General features: G+C 43.0%; 1 protein-coding gene across 1 annotated transcript; it reads left to right on the top strand.

The window, feature by feature from the left end:
- Nucleotides 1–1,160: 1,160 nt before the first annotated feature.
- eif2d (eukaryotic translation initiation factor 2D) lies at nt 1,161–16,858 on the top strand. The gene is made up of 15 exons (XM_020505897.2): nt 1,161–1,473; nt 10,656–10,846; nt 10,941–11,024; nt 12,245–12,335; nt 12,462–12,569; nt 14,195–14,445; nt 14,745–14,862; nt 15,010–15,055; nt 15,228–15,334; nt 15,429–15,587; nt 15,699–15,788; nt 15,981–16,076; nt 16,170–16,290; nt 16,411–16,585; nt 16,694–16,858. The coding sequence occupies exons 1-15, from the start codon at nt 1,418–1,420 to the stop codon at nt 16,765–16,767; spliced, it is 1,767 nt and encodes a 588-aa protein (XP_020361486.1). The 5' UTR covers nt 1,161–1,417; the 3' UTR covers nt 16,768–16,858.
- The last annotated feature ends 951 nt before the right edge of the window (nt 16,859–17,809 follow it).

Genomic DNA, 17,809 nt, shown 5'->3' with positions numbered 1-17,809 from the left:
TGACATCATGTGGGAGGAAAATTATGTGGATATATTGAAGCAAAATCTCAAAACATCACCAAGTTAAAGCTTGGTCGCAAATGGGTCAACAATTTAAAGGCAATGCTACCAAATACTAATTGAGTGTATGTAAACTTCTGACCCATTGGGAATGTGATGAAAGAATCATTCTCTACTATTATTCTGACATTTTATATTCTTAAAATAAAGTGATGATTCTAACTGACCTAAGACAGGGAAATGTTTCCTAGGATTAAATGTCAGAAATTGTGAATATAATATATAATTTTCTTAGTTTTAATCAACATAAATACTTTTCTCATTTTGTCAGGAACCATAAACTGGTATTGGTTGTGACCAATTTCAATCGACAATACAGGGATTTTACTCTGTTTGCCCAGAACACCTTCTACAGATGTATTTACATAAAACATTTAATTTTAGTTTAAAACTTTATGAGAAACACAATGGGTTTTTTGATTATTTGATTTATCTATCACATTAAGAAAATTATTTTAATCCATAAATATCCATAAATATGGGCCTGTGCTGGCTGTGCTTGTATTCCTGCACAGAGGCTACCATCAATTAAATTTAAATTAATTTTTTTTATATACAGTGCATTCGGAAAGTATTCAGACCCCTTCCCTTTAACCACATTTTGTTACGTTACAGCCTTATTCTAAAATTGATTAATTTAAATGATTTCCTCATCAATCTACACACAATACCCCACTATGACAAAGCAAAAACAGGTTTCTAGGAAGGGTACCAACAAATTTCACAGCCGAGGCTGTGCAAGAAATCCTGTCGGTGGATGTTACCCCTTCACAGGACCCTGAGGCTGTGTAGGGATTTATTTTGGATAATTAACTGGGTTGTTCAAGCCCTGGATGCTGATTGGCTGACAGCCGTATACCATAGGTATGATAAAGCATGTATGTGGTATATGGCCAATGCCTATATCCAGGCACTCTGCGTTGCGTCGCACTTAAGAAAAAACGTTAACTGTTGTATATTGGCCATATACCCCCCCCCGTGACTTATTTGTTAAGTGGACTGATTGAAGTGGAATGGGTTTTGTTAATTTTAGTGTTTAATTTTGTATGATGCCGTTTTTTTAGTTTGTTATTAAAAACTCCGTCCAGCTGGTGGCGGTAATGCATTGGATGCCAACCACCGATAAACCCCATCGAAGAAGGTTGCGATTTTAGGATATATCCTAGGAACAAACTAGCAGCAATGGCAGAGTCTTGTCGGACGTATTTTAGGATGCACCAAAATGGACACGCTGCTTTCCATTTCTAGTACTGTATTTTTTTTTACGAATGAGCTTGCGAAATGCGGATTTAAACTGAGTAAATATTTTAACACATCTCAGGAGTAAGAGCTTGAATTAACGACGGTACCATTTACGATGTTTTCGAAATCGTTCCGTGTCAAGTCCAACACAGTGATCAAAGGATCCGACAGGTGAGGAGAGTCCCTTGTTCCATTTGCCAGTTATAGGCTGGCAGGGCAAACTCGTTTTAGGTTTATTTCAGAATATCACAGCAGGTTTTTGGACTCGGTCGGCGGTTTCTACCTGATTAAGTACAATACCATTGGAAATTAATGTTGACAGTTAGATTCCTAAAACTGAAGTTAAATGGTTTTGCTGCTTCCAGTTGAGACAACATTTAGATAAATGGCACAGTTACGTGTCCAAATCAGTAGCCAATATGCAGAAACAGTTCGTGATATTAAAGACTTAAAATGTACCATCTACACATACATGGGGATAAATAGTAACCGTATTACTTGTATTTATTAACTGCACACGCACCAAAACTGTACGGGTTTTGGTTTTAATACGTTCCAGTTGTTAATTGGAACAACATCCTCTATTCACTTCCTGATAATACCATTCTCAGAGGCGAGAATTCACTGGTATTTACAGTGCATTCAGAGATGATTCAGACCCCCTGACTTTTTCCACATTTTGTTACATTACAGCCTTATTTCAAAATGGATTAAATTACATATTTTCCTCAATCTACACACAATACCCCCAGAATGACAGTGAAAACCAGTTTAGACAGTTCAGCAAATGTATTAAAAATTAACATACCTTATTTACATAAGTATTCAGACCCTTTGTGATGAGACTTGAAATTGAGCTCAGGTGCATCCTGTTAACATTGATAATTCTTGAGATGTTTCTACAACTTGATTGGAGTCCACCTGTGGCAAATTCCATTGCTTAGCCATGACTTGGAAAGGCACACCTGTCTATATAAGGTCCCACAGTTGACAGTGCATGTCAGAGCAAAAACCAAGCCATTAGGTCGAAGGAATTGTCCTTAGAGCTCCGAGACAGGATTGTGTTGAGGCACAGCTCTGAGAAAGGGTATCAAAAACAATTCTGCAGCATTGAAGGTCCACAAGAACACAGTGGCCTCCATTTTTAAATGGAAGAAATGTGGAACCATCTAGACCAGGGGTTGTTAAACTTTTTCAGCCTGGGACCCAAGTGAGAAATTGTGTTTTCCTGTGACCGAAGCTTAAGACACCTGTAACTATACGTAAACATCAGTACTTTTCATTGCTGTCATGCCTAAAACAAATGCAATATAGACAAATAACAATGAAATATAAATGGCTATTAATGTTTACCCCCCACCCCCATTAAAATCACTCTTGAAGTGCATTCTATAGTTTTCAGACCCCTTGACTTTTTCCACATTTATGTTACAGCCTTATTCTAAAATGGATTAAATTGCATTTTTTCCCTCATCAATCTACACACAATACACCATAATGACAAAGCACTAATACATTTTTAGAAATGTTTGCAAATGTCAATGAAATATCACATTTACATAAGCATTCAGACCCTTTACTCAGTACTTTGTTGAAGCACCTTTGGCAGTGATTACAGCCTTTACTCTTCTTGGCTATGATGCTACAAGCTTGGCACACCTGTATTTGGAGAGTTTCTCACATATTCTCTGCAGATCCTCTCAAGCTCTGTCAGGTTGGAGGGGGAAGAGAGAGGGGTGGTGTCGCTGCACAGCTATTTTCAGGTCTCTCCAGAGATGTTGGATCAGGTTCAAGTCAGTACTCTGGCTGGGCCACGTAAGGACATTGACTTGTCCAGAAGCCACTCCTGCGTTGTTTTAGTTGTGTGCTTAGTGTTGTTGTCTTGTTGGAAGGTGAACCTTCGCCCCAGTCTAAGGTCCTGAGCACTCTGAAATAGGTTTTCATCAAGGATCTCTCTCTACTTTGCTCTGTTCATCTTTGCCTCGATACTGACTAGTCTCCCAGTCCCTGCCGCTGAAAAACATCCCTACAGCATGATGCTGCCACCACCATGTTTAACTGTAGGAATGGTGCCAGGTTTCCTCCAGATGTGATGCTTGGGATTCAGGCCAAAGAGTTAATTCTTGGTTTCATCAGACCAGAGAATCTTGTTTCTCATGGTCTGACAATCCTTTAGATGCCTTTTGGCAAACCTCAAATGGACTGTCATGTGCCTTTTACTGAGGAGTGGCTTCCGTCTGGCCACTCTACCATAAAGGCCTGATTGGTGGAGTGCTGCAGAAAGGGTTGTCCTCCTGGAAGGTTCTCCCATCTCCACAGAGAAACTCTGAAGCTCTGTCAGAGTGATCATCAGGTTCTTGGTCACCTCTCTGACCAAAGCCCTTCTCCCCCGATTGCTCAGTTTGGCCAGGTGGGCAGCTCTAGGAATAGTGTTGGTCGTTCCACATTTCTTCCATTTAAGAATGATGTGGAGGCCAATGTGTTCTTGGGGACCTTCAATGCTCCAGACATTTTTTTCGGTACCCTTCCCCAGATCTGTGGTGCGACACAATCCTGTCTCGGAGCTCTACAGACAATTCCTTTGAAACTCAGGGCTTGGTTTTTGCTCTGACATACACTGTGAACTGTGGGACCTTTTTATATAGACCGGTGTGTGCCTTTCCAAATCATGTCCAATCAATTGAATTTACCACAGGTGGACTCCAATCAAGTTGTAAAAACATCCCAAGGATTTTCAATGGAAACAGGATGCACCTGAACTCAATTTTGTGTCTTATAGCAAAGGGTCTGAATACTTATGTAAAAAAAAAAAAAGTTTTAATTAAATTTGCCAACATTTCTAAACCTGCTTTCGGTTTGTCATTATGGGGTATTTTTTTTTAAATCCAGCATCCTGAGTGGCGCAGTGATCTATGGCACTGCATCTCAGTGCTAGTGGCGTCACTACAGACACCCTGGTTCGATTCCAGGCTGAATCACAAGCGGCCGTGATTGGGAGTCCCATAGGGTGGCGTGCAAAACCAGCGTCGTCTGGTTTTGGCCGGTGTAGGCAGTCATTGTAAAGAAGAATTTGTTCTTAACTGACTTGCGTAGTTAAAGGTTCAATAAAAAAAGAATGAAAAAAAGACTTGTGTGTGCTGTTGAAACTACCACAACTCAAAAACCACATTGGGGCCTCCCAGGTGGCGCAGTGGTCTAGGGCACTACATTGCAGTGCTAGTGTGCCACCAGAGACTCTGGGTTCGCGCCCAGGCTCTGTCGCAGCCGGCCGTGACCGGGAGGTCCGTGGGGTGACGCACAATTGGCCTAGCGTCGCCCGGGTTAGGGAGGGTTTGGCCGGTAGGGATAACCTTGTCTCATCGCGCACCAGCGACTCCTGTGGCGGGCTGGGTGCAGTGCACGCTAACCATGTCGCCAGGTGCACGGTGTTTCCTCCGACACATTGGTGCATGCTGTGCTGAAGCAGTGCGGTTGGGTTGTGTTTCAGAGGACGCATGGCTTTCGACCTTCGTCTCTCCCGAGCACGTACTGGAGTTGTATATTATTGTAGTAACAACATACCACGAAAAGGGGGTAAAAATTCAACATCAAAAAAACACATTGAAACTGGAGGTATTTTTACAGCACTGGTTAGAAAACAACCCGCAGAAGACCAACCGCTATGTTTTGTAAAGTACGGGGTCACCAAAACATAAAGAGGAACTCAACACGTCAATTATTAATTGATTATCACTTTAAATTAAATAGCGTGAGAGGGGGGAGATGAGGTTGCACATCCTGTTTTAAAACTAACACTCCTCCAACACCACACATAATATGTACATCACCGGTTAGAGGACAACTTGTAGAAGACACACCTTTGCCTTCAATTCACAGGTGTCTTCTTGGGTAAGTCTAAGAGCTTTGCACACCTAGGTTGTGCGATATTTGCCCATTTTATTATTTTCAAAATTCTTCAAGCTCTCAAGATTTTTTCGGATCATGGCTAGACAGCAATTTTCATGTCTTGCCATAGATTTTCAAGCAGATTTAAGTAAAAACTATAACTTGGCCACTCAGGAACATTCACTGTCTTCTTGGTAAGCAACTCCAGTGTAGATTTGGCCTTGTGTTGAAGGTTATTGTCCTGCTGAAAGGTGAATTCCTCTCCTAGTCTCTGGTGTAAAGCAGACTGAAGGAGGTTTTCCTCCAGGATTTTGCCTGTGCTTAGCCCATAACATGATGCAGCCACCATCACTGAGGAACTGCCTCATTTCCATGATTTGTTGTTGGGTTTGCCCCAAACATAAGGCTTTGTGTTGAGGCCCAAAGTTTTTTTCTTTTTTTTAAAGAACTGTGCAATCCTCAACATAGAAATGCTACCAAAATGTTTTTATTGAAACTTGTTACAAATGATGGAGTCACACATGATTCACCGAACAATATTTTGAAAGGGGAAGTAAACTACTTCAATGTTTTTGTTTCAGTCTCCATCTCCACCAACCGACGCTAATTGTATGGATTTTTTTCCCTCTGTTAATAATGTAAAATTAACATCTGTACAGAAAGACTCATGTGAACGCCAAATTACAGAGGAGGAACTTCTTGATGCAATTAAAGCCTTTTAAGGCTGGGAACTCCAGGGCTGGAATGCATACCAGTGGAAGTATACCAAACTTCTGATATACTCAGAGGACCATTATTAGCATGTTTAAACCACTCCTATATAAACGGTAGATTATCAGACACTCAACAAGGTCTGATTTCATTATTACTGAAACAGGATCCAAGTTGTGTGTGTGTGTGATATACACTGCTCAAAAAAATAAAGGGAACACTCAACTCCAAGTCAATCACACTTTTGTGAAATCAAATTGTCCACTTAGGAAGCAACACTGACAATAAATGTCACATGCTGTTGTGCAAATGGAATAGACAACAGGTGGAAATTATAGGCAATTAGCAAGACACCCCCAATAAAGGAGTGGTTCTGCAGGTGATAACCACAGACCACTTCTCAGTTCTTATGCTTCCTGGCTGATGTTTTGGTCACTTTTGAATGCTGGCGGTGCTTTCACTCTAGTGGTAGCATGAGACGGAGTCTACAACCCACACAAGTGGCTCAGGTAGTGCAGCTCATCCAGGATGGAACATCAATGCGAGCTGTGGCAAGAAGGTTTGCTGTGTCTGTCAGCGTAGTGTCCAGAGCATGGAGGCGCTACCAGGAGACAGGCCAGTACATCAGGAGACGTGGAGGAGGCCGTAGGAGGGCAACAACCCAGCAGCAGGACCGCTACCTCCGCCTTTGTGCAAGGAGCAGGAGGAGCACTGCCAGAGCCCTGCAAAATGACCTCCAGCAGGCCACAAATGTGCATGTGTCAGCTCAAACGGTCAGAAACGGCCTCCATGAGGGTGGTATGAGGGCCCGACGTCCACAGGTGGGGGTTGTGCTTACAGCCCAACACCGTGCAGGACGTTTGACATTTGCCAGAGAACACCAAGATTGGCAAATTCGCCACTGGCGCCCTGTGCTCTTCACAGATGAAAGCAGGTTCACACTGAGCACGTGACAGTCTGGAGACGCCGTGGAGAACGTTCTGCTGCCTGCAACATCCTCCAGCATGACCGGTTTGGCGGTGGGTCAGTCATGGTGTGGGGTGGCATTTCTTTGGGGGGCCGCACAACCCTCCATGTGCTCGCCAGAGGTAGCCTGACTGACATTCGGTACCGAGATGAGATCCTCAGACCCCTTGTGAGACCATATGCTGGTGCGGTTGGCCCTGGGTTCCTCCTAATGCAAGACAATGCTAGACCTCATGTGGCTGGAGTGTGTCAGCAGTTCCTGCAAGAGGAAGGCATTGATGCTATGGATTGGCCTGCCCGTTCCCCAAACCTGAATCCAATTGAACACATCTGGGACATCATGTCTCGCTCCAAATAATGGCTACATATCAGAACGTTGTTTAAACTGTCAAAAGGAGGAAAACAAGGTTGTCCACTACCGGCATATCTATTTATTATTGCCATAAATGTTAGAAGTTAAAATTAGATCCAACAATAATATTAAGGGTTTAGATATCCATAGCGTAAAAACAAAGGTGTCATTGTATGCTGATGAATCATGTTTTCTTTATAAACCACAATTACAATCCCTCCACAGCTAACCTTTCTGGATTAAGTGTACCAATGTATTGGGTCACAAAAAAAATGCTACATTTTCATTACCGTGTAGTTTATCAATAAAATAGTCTGACGGGGATGTGGACATACTCGGTATACATATCCCGAAAGAAAGGATCTCACTCCAATACATTTTTATAGAAAGTTAGCAAAAATAGATAAGATCTAAGAATTTGTGGAAATTCACCCTGATTTAACTATTTGCTTATGGTTGACCTGCCTTTTTAAATAGTATGAACAAAAAATATAAACATTTATTTGGAATGGCAAGCCAGACAATTAAAAGGGCATATTTTATATAATGAATATGAATTCGGGGGGCAGTGAAATAATCTGTCAGTAAACAATTTTTGGAAAACTTGCTTGTCAGGCACAAAGTAGATGTCCTAACCGACTTGACAAAACTATAGTTTGTTAACAATAAATTTGTGGAGTGGTTGAAAAACAAGTTATATTGACTCCAACCTGTATGTAAACTTCTGACTTCAACCGTATTTACCCCAAAAATATATGGGGTTTGGAAAGGATGCAGACAATTACATTGTTGCGTCCATCAATCTGTCTGCAATATTAAAGCTGATCCACCTCCTAACAAGAAAAAGGTGAGCAGGGTGGCAGATTTCTTGTCGCCACAGAAACCATCCCCTGGGAGAATGGAGACTTCACCCACAAGTAGTGAAGAAGATTTGGCAGCGGTTCAGAACAACACATGTGGACCTGTTCTCCTCAGAGCAAACATCCCACTGTTCCCTCTGGTAGAGTCCAGGAGCCCCCTTGGCCAGAGGGCCTACTGTATGTTTGTGTATGTGGACCTGCTCACACAGTTGGACAGCATAATATGGCATCCCAGACCAACTACAGCTATGGGTGTGGCCTCTAAAGTACCCAACCCTCTACTGATCTGTTGCGATCCTGCTATTATTGAGACGTTAAAGAGCGCCAGAGCCCCAGGATGATGTATGCTGGTCGCTGGAAGGTGTTTACCGAATGGTGCTCTACCAGGGCACTACAGGAAGTCAGACCGGCTGTTTTTGTGCTTCGGTGGGAAGTCAAAAGGCCTTGCGTTGTCCAAGCAGAGGATTTCACACTGGCTTGTGGATGTCCATATATGGTACCACAGTTGACTGTGCATGTCAGAGCAAAAACCACGACATGAGGTCAAAGGAATTGTCTGTAGAGCTCCGAGACAGGATTGTGTCGAGGCACAGATCTGGGGAAGAGTACCAAAACATTTCTGCTTCATTGAAGTTCCCCAAGAACACAGTGACCTCCATTCTTAAATGGAAGATGCTTGGAACCACCAAGACTCTTCCTAGAGCTGGCTGCCGAGCTAAACTGAACAATCGGGGGAGAAGGGTCTTGGGTCAGGGAGGTGACCAAGAACCCGATGGTGACTGACAGAGCTCCAGAGTTCCTCTGTGGAGATGGTTGTCCTTCGTGAAAGTTCTCCCATCTCTGCAGCACTCCACCAATCAGGCCTTTTATGGTAGAGTGGCCAGATGGAAGCCACTCTTCAGTAAAAGGCACACAACATCCCACTTGGAGTTTGCCAAAAGGTACCCAAAGGACTCTGACCATAAGAAACAAAGTTCTCTGGTCCGACAACTATGATTGAACTCTTTGGCCTCAATGCCTAACTTCACGTCTGGAGGAAACCTGGCACCATCCCTACAGTGAAGCATGGTGGTGGCAGCATCATGCAGTGGGCATGTTTTTCAGGGGCAGGGACTGGGAGACTAGTCAGGGTCAAGGGAAAGATAAATGGAGTAAAGTACAGAGATCCTTGATGAGAACTTAATCCAGAGTGCTCGGAACCTCAGACTGGGGCGAATGCAGGAGTGGCTTCGGACAAGTCTCGGACTATCCCTGAGTGGCCCAGCCAGAGCCTGGGCTTGAACCCGATCGAATATCTCTGGAGAGAACTGAAAATAGCTGTGCATCGATGCTCACCATCCAACTTGACAGATCTGCAGACAAGTATGAGCGAGACTCCCCAAATACAGGTATGCCAAGCTGGTAGCGTCATACCCAAGAAGACTTGTGGCTGTAATCACTGCCAAAGGTGCTTCAACAAAGTACTTTGTAAAAGGTCTGAATACTTATTTAAATGTGATATTTTCAGTTTATTTTTATACATTTACAGAAATGTCTAATGTCATTAGACATTGTGTGTAGATTGAGGACACTTGTTTCATCCATTTTAGAGGAAGGCTGTAATTTAATTAAATGTGGAAAAAGTCAAGGGGTCTGGATACTTCATGGATGCACTGTATAGTCAAAGGACCTTAAATGTTCTGTTTAGATGTGAATTTGCTCTGGAAGCCAAAACAACCGAATACTGTCTTAATGGGAATCAAATTGCTTCTCAATTACGGTATGTACGGTTCTTGAAACCTAAAGACCTCTACTTTCATATAATATCAAAATATACACTTACTGGACACTTTTTAAATGGTTTTAACACAATTGCAGCCGACAGTATTTTTCAGTGACCACACGGTTGTGGCGTCAGTCTTCCGTTTACACACAGGTGTTTGGAGATGCAGAAATCTAATTAGCGCTGGTATGCCTGTCTTCCATCTCTTTTCCGTGAACAAGTGCTATAACATGGAAATATGGCTGTGTGGTAACCCTATGAAGGTGTGTAGTAATTAAACATTTTGTTTTTTGAAAATGATTTCTCACTGATATTGTGTTCCTTGTGTTTCAAAACAACACTACTGGAAGGGATGCCTGTTCACATTTAGAGAACGCCTCGGGGCTCTTAACAAAAGTCCCCCATGAAATGCGTATTGAGCCCCCTTCATCAATAGATGCTAAAGATAGTTAGCGTCTATGATTAGTGTAGATGGGTAGCTAGCTGCTATTATTAGCAACGCTGGCATATTACACTGCAGCGTTGCTCGCTCTTGTATTGGGTTGCACAAAAACTGTCGGTGGGAAGCCAGAAGTTAAATCAAATTACGACTTACTGTGCCGGCAGATGGCGATGAGGCGAATAAATATGGCCATCTGCCGGCCTTTGGACTACTGGAGATTAGATAAATCTAGGTTTTGGATATCTGACCTGTTCCATTTCCTACTCACAGAACTAAGATGCAGGTGGTGGTTGTGATTCAGTCATTATAGGCTTGTGGAAATGAAAGCATAACAATTTCAGATAACATTTCATATCATCTCTCTACCCACCTTAGGAGGAAGTTGAAAGCGGACATAGCCACAGCCTTTCCCTCTCTGTCTGTGGAGGACCTGTCCGAGTTGGTCCCAAACAAAGAGGAGCTGAATGTCGTGAAGATTTATGCCCACAAGGGAGATGCAGTGACCCTCTACGTGCTTCATAAGACCCCAGTGTTGTTTGAGCTGGAGAAATGTCTCTATCCCACAGGTAGGGTTACAGTCAAGTGGCAGATGCACTGACCATATAATTCAGGAAAAAAAAGTGAAATCTTGACGGTACAGTATGTCTTGTTGTTTTTCAGTGTATACGCTTTGGCGTTATCCCCATGTCTTGCCAACATTCACAACATGGCCTCCAGTGCTACAGAAACTGGCTGGAGGGGCAGGTACGGTTATTTGTATTATGTAAAACCTGGACTAATATTAATCAATGTATCAGTCATTAACATGTCATTAACATAACATCTTCAACCGATCGCTACCTGCACCTACCCGCCTGTCCAACATCACTACTCTGGACGGCTCTGACTTAGAATACGTGGACAACTACAAATACTTAGGTGTCTGGTTAGACTGTAAACTCTCCTTCCAGACCCATATCAAACATCTCCAATCCAAAGTTAAATCTAGAATTGGCTTCCTATTTCGCAACAAAGCATCCTTCACTCATGCTGCCAAACATACCCTTGTAAAACTGACCATCCTACCAATCCTCGACTTTGGCGATGTCATTTACAAAATAGCCTCCAATACCCTACTCAACAAATTGGATGCAGTCTATCACAGTGCAATCCGTTTTATCACCAAAGCCCCATATACTACCCACCATTGCGACCTGTACGCTCTCGTTGGCTGGCCCTCGCTTCATACTCGTCGCCAAACCCACTGGCTCCATGTCATCTACAAGACCCTGCTAGGTAAAGTCCCCCCTTATCTCAGCTCGCTGGTCACCATAGCATCTCCCACCTGTAGCACACGCTCCAGCAGGTATATCTCTCTAGTCACCCCCAAAACCAATTCTTTCTTTGGCCGCCTCTCCTTCCAGTTCTCTGCTGCCAATGACTGGAACGAACTACAAAAATCTCTGAAACTGGAAACACTTATCTCCCTCACTAGCTTTAAGCACCAACTGTCAGAGCAGCTCACAGATTACTGCACCTGTACATAGCCCACCTATAATTTAGCCCAAACAACTACCTCTTTCCCAACTGTATTTAATTTTAATTTATTTATTTATTTTGCTCCTTTGCACCCCATTATTTTTTATTTCTACTTTGCACATTCTTCCATTGCAAAACTACCATTCCAGTATTTTACTTGCTATATTGTATTTACTTTGCCATCATGGCCTTTTTTGCCTTTACCTCCCTTCTCACCTCATTTGCTCACATTGTATATAGACTTGTTTATACTGCATTATTGACTGTATGTTTGTTTTTACTCCATGTGTAACTCTGTGTCGTTTTATCTGTCGAACTGCTTTGCTTTATCTTGGCCAGGTCGCAATTGTAAATGAGAACTTGTTCTCAACTTGCCTACCTGGTTAAATAAAGGTAAAATAAAAAAAAATGTATTGTGAAACTCTCTCCTCCCTGCTCCTCCACAGATCTCATGCTGCCTGGAGTGGTGGTGCCTCTAAGTGGGATCCCAGAGGTGAAGAAGGGGGACTGCTGTGCTGTTAAAGTTGTTAGCAACAGGTAGGGCTAAGCCATACATCAGAAGGAAGTTGATTGACTGAAGCCGTTTGTGGCTGTTACCGCTGTCTATAATGAACACATAGAATATGAAGCCTGTCATTCTCACAATGTCCTGGTTGTTTCCAGGGCTCCCATGGCAGTGGGCACTGCCACCATGTCCAGTGCTGAGATGAGGAGCTTGGGCATGAAGGGCAGAGGGGTGTCAGTCCTCCACACCTACATGGACAGCCTGTGGTGAGTGCCTGGTCAACCTCAACACACACACTGAGGCATGGTCAGACTGTCAATTACTATAACCCTGACGCATTTGTTTGTCAATAACTAGTTTTTTTACCCAGTTTGGGACAGTCTGACTCTTAAAGGGAGTGCTCCTAATCTCAGTTTTTTACCTGTATAAAAGACACCTGTCCACAGAAGCAATCAATCAATCAGATTCCAAACTCTCCACCATGGCCAAGACCAAAGAGCTCTCCAAGGATGTCAGGGACAAGATTGTAGACCTACACAAGGCTGGAATGGGCTACAAGACCATCGCGAAGCAGCTTGGTGAGAAGGTAACCCTTCGGCCTGGGACTCCATGCAAGATCTCACCTCGTGGAGTTGTAATGATCATGAGAATGGTGAGGAATCAGCCCAGAACTACACAGGAGGATCTTGTCAATGATCTCAAGGCAGCTGGGACCATAGTCCCCAAGAAAACAATTGGTAACACACTACGCCATGAAGGACTGAAATCCTGCAGCTCCCGCAAGGTCCCCCTGCTCAAAAAGCACATATACATGCCCGTCTGAAGTTTGCCAATGAACATCTGAATGATTCAGAGGACAACTGGGGGAAAGTGTTGTGGTCAGATGAGACCAAAATGGAGCTCTTTGGCATCAACTCAACTCGCCGTGTTTGGAGGAGGAGGAGGAATGCTGCCTATGACCCTAAGAACACCATCCCAACCGTCAAACATGGAGGTGGAAACATTATGCATTGGGGGTGTCTTTCTGCTAAGGGGACAGGACAACTTCACCGCATCAAAGGGATGATGGATGGGACCATGTACCGTCAAATCTTGGGTGAGAACCTCCATCCCTCAGCCAGGGCATTGAAAATGGGTTGTGGATGGGTATTCCGGCATGACAATGACCCAAAACACACGGCCAAGGCAACAAAGGAGTGGCTCAAGAAGAAGCACATTAAGGTTCTGGAGTGGCCTAGCCAGTCTCCAGACCTTAATCCCATAGAAAATCTGTGGAGGGAGCTGAAGGTTCGAGTTGCCAAACATCAGCCTCGAAACCTTAATGACTTGGAGAAGATCTGCAAAGAGGAGTGGGACAAAATCCCTCCTGAGATGTGTGCAAACTACAAGAAACGTCTGACCTCTGATTGTCAACAAGGGTTTTGCCACCAAGTACTAAGTTATGTTTTGCAGAGGGGTCAAATACTTATTTCCCACATTAAAATGCAAATCAATTTATAACACTTTTGACCAGCGTTTTTCAGGATTTTTTTTGTTCTTCTGTCTCTCACTGTTCAAATAAACCTACCATTTTAAAATTATAGACTGATCATTTCTTTGTCAGTGGGCAAACGTACAAAATCAGCAGGAGATCAAATACTTTTTTCCCTCACTGTATATCAATATTTGTGCATAAAGTTATTATTTCCACCACCATTTATTGCATAATTAATTTTACAGACACAAAAAGATCCCTACATGTCGAATGAACAGATTATCTGTCGACATTTATAAAATTGTAACGCAACTTCCTGTTTCCATCACAGTTGTCGTGATTTTTATACGGTATGACTTTACACGCATAAAAACTGTGGATGGAAACCTGGTTAGTGTTACACAATTTTATTTTTAGGGCATTTGGAGACAAGTCTGGTCCTCCCTCCATTCCTGATGTGGACACTGAGGGTGTCGAGGCAACCTATGAAGAAGAAGAAGAGGAGGATGATGATGAGGCAACAGAGGGGGGTGAAGAGGAACCCTGTCCCAACCGTGTCCCAGATGCCCCCTGCCCTGGTATCCAGGAGCTCAGCCTGGCTGACAGGGAGGAGGGAGAGCACGGGAAAGAGGAAGGAGAAGACCCAGAGGACCTGAGAAGCCCACAAGGTAGCTATTACTGCTCAACTGGAGATCCAGGGAGAGTAGAGTTTGGCAGTTTATTATATGTGTCCATGTGTTTGGGTCTAAGGGAATTGAGAAGAGTTCTGTCAATATGTAATTCCAACCTAATTACGTTGTCCTTAATAAATCAAAATCCTTAAAACAAAGAGATTGATGGCAAACATATTTGATATTAAGTGTCTTTCATTGAAAGCAGGCATCTTATTGCATATGAGTCATGAATTGACAAACCAAAAAAAGAGACAGTTCCATGATATCTCACAAACATAGTCCTGTCCTTACAGAGCAGATGGATGCCCTGCTACTGCAGTGTTTCCTCCAGGCGCTCAAGAGCAAAGTGAAGAAGTCAGAGCTCCCCCTGCTGACCAGTAGCTTCCTGCGCATCCACATGTTCTCCTGCTGGTAAACACGACTCGGGAACATTGAGTTTCCCACTGACATCCGTGCATAAATACAAGAGTTCTGTGCATCTGGCCTGTCTCAAGTTAGGATTCTGCTTAAAAGAAGTAGCTTTGAATTGAACACTCATATGAATTGTTGTTTTTACAGTCCAAGTGGAAAGCAACTTGACATCAAGAAATCAAGCTATAAAAAGGTAACCTCCGTCTTAGAATAAGTAGTCCTCGACATTTCACAATGCTATGATGTTTCTAATAAACTTGAATTTTGGAGAACGGATGGCAAAACCCAGACATTTTTAATTTGACTATCCATCAATGATCAATGAATTATCCTTTTAAATCCTAAATCTAATGTTTTGTCCCCAGTTATCCAAGTTCCTTCAGTGCATGCAGCAGCAGCACAGCCTGGTGAGGGTGAAGGAGCTGAGTAAAGGGGTGGAGAGCATTGTAGAGGTTGACTGGAAGAACCCAGAGTGAGTATAGCCTCTTCCACCTACGACATTTATGAAGGGACTTGAGATTAGCAATAGTGAAGTGTTTTACTACTGTCTTTTCTGCTACATCTAGACTGCGCTCCTTCCGCACCCCGAAGGATCCTGGGATAGAGGAGGCCTCAGTGGAGGTGGGAAGAGCAGAGGGGGAGAAGCCCTACCATCCCCCTGAGATCACTACCCTCTACAGTGTGTCCTCTCGTCTGGAGCCTCTGTTTCAAGATGCCAAGAAGAGGTGAGTCTGGGTACATGCTTGCAAGCGTTCGTGTGTTTGTAGTCTTTTTTTTTTTCTGTTTTAATTTTGTGTTATACTGACGTGTGTGTGTGTGTGTGTGTGTGCTCAAAGGAAAGGAACAGTACTCCAACCAGCGGAAGTGAGAGCAATCATCACAGATTATGTGAAGAGGAACGAGCTGGTGGATGAGAATAATAAAAAGTGAGATGATTGTGTGGTTTCAAAGCTCACACTTTCATTCATTATTTGAGACATGATTTTATGTTTTGAGACGTCAATATCCAGGTGTTTGGGAGATGCACTGCCAGCGCAAATGTGCCCCGAGAGAGTATCTGTTCAAGGTGGTAGCTATCAACAATCCTATATTAACAGTCTGTGTGAACTCTCCATCAGTTATGTCATCATTAACCCGATCCTATGTGACTGCCTACTGGAGAAGTCAGAGTACCAGGAGGTGGAGGCACTCAAGTGGGATGACCTCTTCAGCAGGTAAACAGCTATGGGTAGTGAAACATTGGCCTGAAGTCATGCTGCATCACTGGCCTTGGATTATGACTTAACACCACCATCTTGTGTCCACAGGACGCTATACAAAATGCAGCACTGCCACCAGCTGGTGTTCCCTGGCCAGCCACCCATAGTAAAGAAGGGCCACATTGAGCCCATAGACATCTCTGTGGCCTCCAGGGGCTCCAACAAGAAGGTACACCCATGACGACATGTTTACGAAACGCATGTTTTAAAGCAACACTCCTCAATCTTTGTGATTTAAAAAAATTATAATATCCTTCCTTCCCTCCCTCCCTTTCTCCCTTCTATTTAGGTGACAATGATAAAGAACCTGGAGGTGTATGGTCTGGACCCCATGGCTGTGTCAGTCGCCCTGCAGCACAGAGTCCAGGCCAGCTCAGCCCTGAACCCGGTTCCCGGCTCCAAGGACCGAGTCCTAGTCCAAATACAGGGAAACCAGGTCCAACAAGTCTGCAAACTTCTACTAGGTTGGCAAATATGGAAACCTCTGTCTTGTACTGTCTTGATTCCGGCTCTTGATTTAACAGGTGTTTATGTGCATAATTTCTAAGGCTTTTTCACACTTTATTTTGCAGATAAGTATCAAATTCCCTGCAAGTACATCCAGGGACTAGACAACAAAGTTCAGAAGCCTGGGAGGAAGAAATAGTACATCTTCAATCGTTCATCAACGAGTATGTATAGGTGTGCAAAAAAGCAACAAAATGTTTATCATTCATGAAATAAAGTCTACTCCAGGATTTGGCTAAATTGGTGTTATTCAGGTTACATGATGCCTGTTCAGTAAGAATACACTACAGTTAGAATATGACCTGGCCAAGCATCATCCTCTGGGTCTGTGGGTGGGGTTAACAATACCTAACATTGGGCCTTCTGTGACCATGGTTGCTTATGACATAATGACCAAGTCATTAAAATATGACCGTAGAAACAGCCCTCATTAACGATACAATGCCCAGGACAAAATGACCAAATCATTAAAATATGACCGTAGAAACAGCCCTCATTAACAATACAATGCCCAGAATTTCTTTGACAGAATTACCAGGCTGAGAAAGTGAAGCAAGTCTCTGACTTGCATCCAGGCTAATATTGTGCTCTCTGTAGCCTTAAAATAGCATATATCTGTCATTAAAACCTGTTTCAATGAATAGGTCTTATTATTGTACATATAACAAATTGGTAAGGAATGGGTTGATATTATTTTAGGATCTTTATTAATTAAAAAAAACTATTATGCAGTGGAGATTTTGCCCTACATGTGTATATGTCATCTGCTTTGACTACATGTTCTACTGAATGACTCTGTGTGGGATGCTACATGTAAGTGTCCACACACACAATTCCATAGTGACAGACCGAATGCAATAACCTCTCTGACAAAGTGTAGGTTGTTAGAAGTACTGGGTTTGTAACTAATTACACTGCAAAATCAGTAGTTAAGCAGTAAACATGTCATTTACACTGTTGGAAAGTTTGAATCATGGAAAAATACTGGTCAAGAGATGGAGCGTTGCCCCCGAAACCTACCATCACATAGTTCTGTTATTGAGTCACTGGTGAACTTCCATCAAAGGCTTTACAGAGGTGAAAAGTTATCAGGTTAAATAGATATCCTATTATTATACCTTATCAGATTAAATAGCTTTGATTTCCTTTAAAAAAAAAAAACATTTGTTATTAATGTATTG

Source organism: Oncorhynchus kisutch, linkage group LG17, assembly GCF_002021735.2.
Source record: "Oncorhynchus kisutch isolate 150728-3 linkage group LG17, Okis_V2, whole genome shotgun sequence".
Taxonomy (NCBI): Eukaryota; Metazoa; Chordata; class Actinopteri; order Salmoniformes; family Salmonidae; genus Oncorhynchus; species Oncorhynchus kisutch.
The sequence above is the reverse complement of the archived record's forward strand: the minus strand, read 5'-3'. Positions and strand labels throughout refer to the sequence as shown.